The sequence below is a fragment of the Ailuropoda melanoleuca genome, chromosome 14 (assembly GCF_002007445.2).
Source record: "Ailuropoda melanoleuca isolate Jingjing chromosome 14, ASM200744v2, whole genome shotgun sequence".
NCBI lineage: Eukaryota > Metazoa > Chordata > Mammalia > Carnivora > Ursidae > Ailuropoda > Ailuropoda melanoleuca.
The window spans coordinates 48,617,512-48,627,272 of NC_048231.1; the positions used below are offsets into that span (position 1 = coordinate 48,617,512).

General features: G+C 40.1%; 1 protein-coding gene across 1 annotated transcript in view; it reads left to right on the top strand.

The window, feature by feature from the left end:
- Window positions 1–9,081, top strand: part of PIEZO2 (piezo type mechanosensitive ion channel component 2) — a 351,612-nt gene extending 342,531 nt beyond the window's left edge. The window contains exons 49-53 of the mRNA XM_034642188.1: window positions 325–497; window positions 2,324–2,452; window positions 3,653–3,732; window positions 6,557–6,740; window positions 7,576–9,081. Coding sequence (XP_034498079.1) covers window positions 325–497; window positions 2,324–2,452; window positions 3,653–3,732; window positions 6,557–6,740; window positions 7,576–7,828 — 819 coding nt within the window. The 3' untranslated portion in view covers window positions 7,829–9,081. The remainder of the gene's footprint in view (window positions 1–324; window positions 498–2,323; window positions 2,453–3,652; window positions 3,733–6,556; window positions 6,741–7,575) is intronic.
- The last annotated feature ends 680 nt before the right edge of the window (window positions 9,082–9,761 follow it).

Sequence of the window (9,761 nt, forward strand, 5' to 3'; positions counted from 1 at the left end):
GAGAGGAAACACCCCAAGAGTTGATAAATTTCCTTCTTGGTGAGGAGGAAAAATGACACCAAATCCTCTGATTTTTCTTTATTAATTGGAATGATCCCGTACCTGTACTGCTACTGAGATTGCTCCGTGTGACTGCGGCTGCCCATCCCCGCATGGAGGGGAACAAAGTAGTGCCAGAGAGCACCAAAACCATCCACTGTAGAAACTGTCCTTCCGGGGGAAGAAATCCTCTTTCTGCAGTCAGTTAAAAGGAAGAGTGATCACTTTATTTATTCATCACCATGTATATGATCTATTTATGCATGTGTATTTGTGCACATACAGGGTGCTATGCAATTTCTGGAAAATTATGAAAAAGAAGACATAACAGTAGCAGAGCTGGAAGGAAACTCAAATTCTTTGTGGACCATCAGCCCTCCCAGTAAGCAGAAAATGATAGAGGAACTCATGGACCCCAATAGTAGCTTCTCTGTTGTTTTTTCATGGAGTATTCAGAGGTAGTTACTGTCTTTCCATGTATGATTTCCCCCTTTTCCCCCAATCTAAACTCCGGTGGGGGTGGGAGGATAGAAGGGAAAAAAATCAATTGATGTGGATTTTAGTTGATATTACGTTTTGGGAACATTCATTTGATGCTACAGCTAACGTTTGTGTTTATTAAATAATGATCTGCCTGGGACTCTCAGAATTAAGAACTTCTTGGTTTTCCTTTCTCCTACTAACTTCAGTCTTTAAAGAGAGGCTGGCAATGAGTTCTGTGAATAAGAGAGAGAGGTAAAGTGAAAAGGAAAAGGGTAAGGACTTATAAAACGAAATAGTCTGAATGGTGGTAAGATTTCCCTGAAAGGGTGAAGTTTGGTCTTAGTAATGAAGAACTGGCAGGCTCGGGAACCCAAATTCTCACTTGCATCCCCCCAACATGGGGAAGCCCTCACAGATCTTTTCTCCAAGTGTGGGGTGTGAGAGCAGCCTAGCAGTCCCAGGAGGGGGAGAGCTGAGATAGACTCCTTCTCGCCTAACCTGAGCCAATGGCCAGCATGTGGCCACTACTTCCCTCGTTTGGTTTTTTCCTAAGTTTTTATTTAAATTCCAGTTAACATACAGTGTGATACTAGTTTCAGACGTACAATATAGTGATTCAGCACTTCCATACAGCAGCCGGTGCTCATCACAAGTGCCCTCCTTAATCCCCATCACCTATTTCACCCATCCCTCCCCCAACCTCCCCTCTGGTGACCATCAGTTTGTTCTCTACAATTAAGAGTGTGTTTCTTGGTTTGCCTCCTTCTCTCTTTTTTCCCCCTTTTGCTCATTTGTTTTCTTCCTTAAATTCCACAGATGAGTGAAATCATATGGCATTTGTCTTTCTCTGACTGACTTATTTTTCTTAACATAATACTCCCTAGCTCCATCCACATCTTTGCAAATGACAAGATTTCATTCTTTTTGGTGGCTGAATAATAATCCATTGTGTGTGTATACATCCCCCTTATCCATTCCTAAGAGCATGTAGAAAAAGTTCTTGCATTCAAAAACTCAACGGCTAGTGAAGCACTTGGGGAATCTCAATGCAATAAACTAGTTGAAAAGCTTAGTTTTTGTTTGTTTGTTATCACAGTCTTGTGATCCAGGATTCCATGCAAGCTTATTTGGCCAGTCAAGTGATAGGTACATTTGGGTCCATGATTCCTGGCTTCTAGGATGGAATTAAGAAAGAATCATGATAGGTACCTAACGAGCCATCTCCAATATAAAATGAATTTCCAAGGATATAGTAAAGAAAGATTTCAAAGAGAGCTGTTCAGAATTGAAAGAACGCCTTCCTGGTTCTTATTTTCTCCTTTAGAATTTACATCCCAAGCTCCTCACATGAAATTCTGGACTGCCAAAAACTTATTTTCTATCCTTTTCTTTGAAGAGATACCAAAAAATTAATAATGTTAAAGATCAACTTTTAATTGAACATTCTTTTAAAAATGTGGATTCTATTAGTCACCATGGAGGCTAACCTCATTGGGTTAATATAAAGAGTGTTGCAGAAATTCATATCAGAGCATCAAGATGGTTTCTCTTTTAGTCAGCAGACTGCCTCCTCACCTGCCATCTGTTAAAGGTGTTTGTGGCCTCCCTGGGGTTTACTAACTTGGTTGTCTAAGAAGCTGGATGTAAAGGTGAGGTGGACAGAAAAGGTTGGGGTTGACAGTTGTGGACCCAATGAAGACTTGGTGAGATTAATAAAATGAATAGTCACGTGAATTTTTGAATCTCTCTTCCAGACTTCTGAAAAACCACTGACATTGAGCCCTTTCATCTTTCTCCACAGAAACATGAGTCTGGGTGCAAAAGCAGAAATAGCAACCGATAAGCTTTCTTTTCCTCTTAAAAATATTACACGTAAGAATATAGCTAAAATGATAGCCGGCAACAACACAGAAAGTTCAAGAACGCCAGTGTAAGTGATTGCTTCTGTTAATTAGCTTCAATAGAGGGCTATATCTGGTACAAAATCTCCATTTGCAAATTCACATATGCAAGAAATGCCACTTTCTCCATTCTTTAGTAACTCAAGTGAATCTCTACTTGGAGACCTCGTTATGTTACATTAAGATAGCTCTGTTTTCCTCCCCTCTCACTCTCTGTCCACCTTGCCCTGGGAGTCCTGATCTTGTCTATGGGTAGCAAACCTTGCTCTTATCTGACCATAATCACCAAAAGCAAGGGAGAGCCCCTGGAAGACCTCTCTTCTACTATTACTCCTGGACCTGGGCTCACTGAATGCCTGGCTAATGGAATGGGGATGGGGGAAGACAAGGGACAGAGGGAAATTTGTGTGTGGGGTGGAGACTATATCTTAATATATTATCCTGCCATATAAGTACTCCACTTCAAACAAATCCAAGCTGGGATGTTTAGATTCTAATATGAGAACTAGTAGGAGGGGGAAAAATGCTATGGGTGCAAAACTGCTAAATGACGTATTGCAGATGTTCACCGGCCAGTGTCTGGTTCTGACCTCCAGTCTGCCCTAGCCCCACTTTGCTGCATTGAGTATAAGAGCCACCATGATGCAGTCCTCACATGTGTTCCCTAAGACAGCCTTTTTTAATCACTAAAGTTGAAGGAAACTCAAAGATTGTCAAATTTTCCCCCATCATAGAACAGGCCTTAGAAGGATGGAGTGACATGCTTACATTACTGTTTGTCCTCTGCAGAGGGAGGGGTCAGGTCCAGGCCACCACTTGTCCCTCGAGCCTCACTCTTCTCACTAGATAGATAGATTCATGCAGTCCACTTGATTATAGATATAATTATATATCTACGTAGAGTACAGACATAGATCCTAGCAAGAAAGACAGCCCCTTGCTTCAGAAACAGTCACAGAAATGAGAAATCTCTATAACAGTTTTTAAGGCATTAACTAGCTCATGTTCTGAGTTTACCTAAGTATTCGAATAGAACCTCTGAATTTGTTTGGCTTCAGAAATTTCTGATTATAATGGAACCCATGAATTGTGATGACATCACATTGTACAGAAGTACAAAGACTCACCATTATTTGTTTGATATGAGGTCAAAAATAGCAACAAAAAATCAATTTTATGTGGCTAAAACAACTAAAACTTCATCCCCCCCTTTTTTTCTTAACATACAGGACTATAGAAAAGATCTACCCATATTATGTGAAAGCACCTAGTGATTCGAACTCAAAACCTATAAAGCAACTTTTGTCTGGTAAGGATGAGAAGGAATTGGTTCAGAACTTTTTTAAATCCTTTTATTCAGTGTCTACAGTTTGCATGTTCAGCCTTTCTCAAGCTGCTTTGCAGTTTTCTTTCCTTGTGAGATGCGGCCTACAGGAAGCCTGAGACTCCCTGCTGCGTTCACCGGCCAGAAGGAGCCAGTCAGGCGCCAGGAGCCATATTCTTCATAGTTTTCATCGGTATAGAATGTGATTGGCTTAACTCCACACTTAGCAGCTTCGGTTACTGATTCATCACTCTGTTTACTTGTTTCTATGTTAAACTTTTTGGTAGAAAACAGCCTTATGCAACATTAAATATGAAAGCCCCATGATGAGAACAATAAAAACAGAACAGGAAATGTACTTGATTCAGCCCAAGGGTGGTTAAGTATCCATGTTAGTCTCTAGGGACTGTATTTACCCAAAACAACAGTGATGGTAGGACGTCGATGTTTGGGGATCCCTAGGCATTAATTACTAAGCATTGTTTGACTTCATCAATTGTCTGGATCAGAGCAGATGTGTACATGTGGTAAAGGTAAAAGGACAATGCAGTTATCCAAGTCGTGTTCACGCCTTTGCCAACATGGATGTCTCATGGTCACCAGGCCGTGCGTCAGGCACTAGAGACTAAGCTCCTTGAAGGCTCATATTTAGCTGGAAAGATAGAGATGTAAGTAAAGAGCTGGAAGCCCCCGTAGTAGGGGGCCCAAGAAGTAGAGGCAGGATAGAGGTTCAGAAGACAAGCATGGGTGGGTGGTCCCCACATCTCTTGCTCTTCTTCCTCAACAGTCAATAATACGTATGTCTTACATGGTAATTGTGAGATGCATTGAGAACTTTGGTATTTCCCTTTCAGTCCAAATAGTTCTAGAAATGCTTAGTCGGAAAGCACAGATTGCTCAACCATCAGTCATTCCCTCTGAAATGCTTCTGTCCCTCAGTGAGCCCTTCACAGTTGCTGCCCCTAAGCAGATAATCCTGCAAGCCTGCCAGGGCCCTCCTTCAGCTGGCTCCCTCTCCCTGGCAATGGTCTCAAATCTTCACGAGTCCCCCCACTTCCTTTCAGCTTCAGGAAGACGGGGTCCCTCCCTCCAGGGTCAGCCTCACTTTGAGCCCAGATTCCCAGCCCCACCCATCCCCACCCTTATTTAACCCTTTCTCAGCCACATGTTCTGTGCTCCCCAAACATAGGCTTGTTGGCTGTGAGTCATTTGAAGTCCGGCCAATGAAATCCTTCTTCCCCAGACCACACATTCCTGGTACTTTCCTGTCCTGCCAACACAACAGCTTCTCTGATGAGTTTTACCCAGTTATGTCTGATCTTTAGCATAGGTTGGTGGTTATCACCAATTTACAAAGGAGGAAACTGAGGCTCAGGTGTGAGTTACTCAGCAGAGGTTATACAACCAGTATGTGAACAAACTAGATTCAGACCTAGGCCAGATGTTCCCTCTTAGAACTCTCTAGATTTCAGAACCAAGGTTCTTTTTGTTCCTGAGCAATCTGAGTGGTTCACATTCGCCCTGGGTAAGGGTTTCTTTATCTTTACCAGTTTCCTGCCTCACTCTCCATTAGTCTGTCCATCCATCCATCCACCCATCCATCCATCCATCCACCCATTCATCCATCCATCCATCCAATCTAACCATCCATCCATCAAATAGACATTCATTACCAGGCACCATCCTAGATTCCTTTGATCCAGGAATTTATCAAGAAATAATGCAGACATGGCCCCTACCCTCACAGTCCACCACCAGGATTATCAGTGGAGGCCCTATTATCATTGGCAGAGGTCGTATTTTCTTAGAAAGACCTACTCAGAGAACTCCAAGCTTTATTCCACCCTTTTACTATTCTTTTATATTGACCCTGTGCTCTAACAAAAGCAATCATTAACCACACATCAAGGATTTTCAGAACTTCACTGAGCTTCATGCCATCAAGTCTTCCTGACCTCCATCTCCACTTAATGAAGTTCTCACTCTGCAAAACTGCAAAACTGCAAAACTCAGCTCAGAAGCCATCTCTTCCGGGAGGCCTTCTTGATCCTACCAAGCAGAAGTAGTCTCCCCATACTATCAGACCTTGTTGGTGCATGTCCTGTAGTGGTTGTCATATGCCCATAAGTCACACTTGTATATGTGGCCTGTTTCGTTTGCAATGTGGAATCATTCTGTATGCAACTTTATAACCCCTTATTACCTGACAGAGGGCTTTCTTCCTCTAAGACATGCAATAAATTCTGGTAATAGGATTGAATTAGTCAGTTCACTAAAAAAGTCAATGACTTGGGTTTTTATTTATTTATTTTTTATTTATTTTTATTATTTTTTTATTTCATTTTCATTTTTATAGTAATATTTTTATTATATTATGTTAGTTACCATACAGTACATCCCTGGTTTTTGATGTAAAGTTCCATGATTCATTAGTTGCATATAACACCCAGTGCACCATGCAATACATGCCCTCCTTAGTACCCATGACTTGGGTTTTTAAATGTCTAACTAGTTGTTTGGAATTATCAGCGAAGACACTCACGTGATGGGTCTTCCTTCTATCCATGTGTCTGCCATGCTCACTTGGCAGCAGTGAGCTACATGTCTCGTGACAAGGAGAAACCTTATGCACACCTAGGGCCCACTTTTCTTTTTCCACTCACATTGTTACCATGTCCCTATGTCCTATTCATCCTGACACCTACACTATGGACAGTAGTAACTAGGTTTTGCCATCTGAGGACTGTTTATGTGCATTAAATCCTAGTAGTCTCATGCTAACTTGATTTCATTTTTTCTCCTGTTCCAGAAAATAATTTCATGAATATCACCATCATTTTGTTCAGAGACAATACAACTAAATCTAACAGTGAGTGGTGGGTTCTCAACCTGACTGGAAATAGAATATACAATCAGCATGCCCAGGCCTTGGAACTGGTGGTCTTCAATGACAAAGTCAGCCCCCCAAGTCTGGGGTTCCTGGCTGGCTACGGGTAAGAACTTACTTCACAGTTAACAGTTACAAGAATCTACTTCTATGTCATATAAAGTTGAGGATGGGAAGCCTTGTATCTTCCTAGAATTCTTGAACTTAATAGCTACAACATTAAAATTCATAGGTCACTGGCCCTTCATTTTTAAAAAAATGAAGAACAAGAGTCCCAAAGAAGTCAAAGTGCCTGATGTAACACCCTTAAGGACAGGACTAGAAGTCATACGTTCAGGTTCTTTACTCTACACCTTCCTGTTATGTTTGGGGTCATTCAGTGTTTAAACATAGAAATTGATGTAGACTCATCTCTGTTTAGATTGCCTTCTGACCTTAGCAGACATGGCCTCGGTCACACATCGAAGTTCGGGACATGGTCCGATGTCCAGAATGGTCTGAATCTATCCTCTCACAGTGTTATGATCCTTAAACGCTAGGAGACATACATCCCAACACGGCATGAACGCCTGTTAAGAAATCATTGTCTATGCAGAACTGTATTTTTAAAAATAAAGAGGTCCAGAAAAGTGTATATAGTACAATGGCATTTCTACCAAATATATTATATGGCTTCTCTATATAATATATGCAGTAAAATTATCTGAAGTTCATCCATGAAACTGTTAACATTGGTCATTTACAGAATAGAGATTTTTTTTAAAATTTTTCATTTATCAAGTCTTACAGTTCTGCAAGGGAAAAACAAAAAACTTCAAGCTTTGATAAGTTTATCATATCTTATGTAGAGTTGGGGGGAAATAATATTTTTCTTCTTTTAGATGCATTGTATTAACTGTATTTAACTGGTAGATACAATTTCTATTTAATTTTTTTTTCAGTATCATGGGATTATATGCTTCAGTTGTCCTTGTGATTGGGAAATTTGTCCGTGAATTCTTCAGTGGGATTTCACACTCCATCATGTTTGAAGAGCTTCCAAATGTGGATCGAATCCTGAAGTTGTGCACAGATATTTTTTTAGTTCGAGAGACGGGGGAACTGGAACTAGAAGAAGATCTCTATGCCAAATTAATATTCCTGTACCGCTCACCAGAAACCATGATCAAATGGACTAGAGAAAAAACAAATTGATACTTTAAGACACAGACTGCAAATTAAGTTAACATTTGAATTTTTTTAAAAAAAAGCACAATACTCTCATAAGAGCTAAGCATTTCTAGTTGGCTGGAAATGGTTTCTCTTCTGACAGGTGGTCAAAAGGAGCTGACTTCCTTTTTCAGTCTAAGCTACCTTGCAAATGAAGGCGCTGTTGAAAAAGTTATTTGTAATTCCATTTCTCCAAAATCAGGGCTACTCGTTTTTTGTTTTAGTCAACAGTGTCTTGCATTCTGATTGACTATGCAAAGGAGTCATTTATGGGTCTCCTCCCTCAGAGAAACAGGAAGAGGGAAAAAGGAAAGACGCCCATGTTTTTCTGTGTGGGGACCTCACCCTTCCTGAAGGGATGCTCTAATGGCGTCCACTGCGCTCTGTCGCCAATGGGGGAAGCTGCTGTGAGGAGAATAGATGGGCCCCCCGAAAATATGCAACAGCAATAGGAGGCTGAACTCCTGAGCGGATTCCTAAGGGGAAACGGGAAACGGGAAAGGGAGCCAAAGACCCATGAAGATACCTGAGGAAGTATAAGCCTCATTCTAAGCAAAAAGTTAACATTAGTGACACTCTTACTGCCTTATCTTAATTGAAGACTCATAAAAAATCTTTCCATTAAACACCAGTGACTTCTCAGGAAAAAAAAAAAAAAAGCAGCAAAACACGTATGTGGACACCGGCTTTGTTGAGGCCCAACTAGTGACTTGCTTCAGAGATGGTCGCTGTTCTGCTTCACAGCTACTTCTCCTCGTCAGACACAGGCTCCAGGTAGAAAGATAAAAATGGTGCCCAGCTGGGTGTGGAATGAATACTCTGACTTTGTAACTCTTTACTAACTGAGGTCATGAACGCTCTTCTATCTTTCCCCATCCCTCAACACGCTTCTTCCTATTTCGATGATTTAAGGCAATGGTGTTTTCCAGTATGTGACATTTTCCTTCCTGTTTTTCAGGTATATCAAAGAGTTTACATATTCCAATTCACATTTTTACATCTGAGACGGGTTTTTTAAGTTCATAATTATGAAAGAAATATGTATATTGAGTTTGGGGAAATTAAAAAAAAATGGCCTTTTCTTAAATTATTGTTATTGGTAATACAATCTCTTCATTAAATAACAGTGTAGCATGAAAATTTATGATTGAAATGTAGTTTTCATTCCATATTAAAATACAGTTTGTGAGGAATCATTGAATGGACTAGAATACGTCAAAAAAAAATGATCCTATGTAGTTTGGGTTCAGGACTGAATTAAAATAAAGCACATCTTGAAAAGTCATTTCANCAGTTTTCATTCCATATTAAAATACAGTTTGTGAGGAATCATTGAATGGACTAGAATACGTCAAAAAAAATGATCCTATGTAGTTTGGGTTCAGGACTGAATTAAAATAAAGCACATCTTGAAAAGTCATTTCAAGAATATTCTTCATTCTGCTTATTTGCATGAAGTAGGAAAAATAATTGTTTTCAATGCTATGTACAAGGTGTTAAAAACATCAACTGAAAGAAGAATTCACTTCTTGTTGGTTTTATTTGTCTTTCTCATGTGAATAATGAGATTATATTATTCTATGTGAATAATATAAGCAGGACACCACTGGTAACAAATTAATTTCCAAAGAGTTACAGTGAATATGGAGCTATTCAGTGTCTTCTAGAAAATTAGTGCATATTCGTTCTTCAAACATGAAAGCCAGCATACTTCCACCCTGTGGAAATCAACTCCTCCAGTCACCATAGCAATAAACTCAGACTACTTAGGGAAACTCTTTGGACCATGTTCTGATTTCCCAACAACAGCAAGAATCATTGTGCATATTTCTAGTTGTGAATATTTCTTTTAAAAATGTCAACTCGAGGGAATTTCCAGAAAGCATGTTATGACACATTTAGGAAGAGGAAGTAGGCA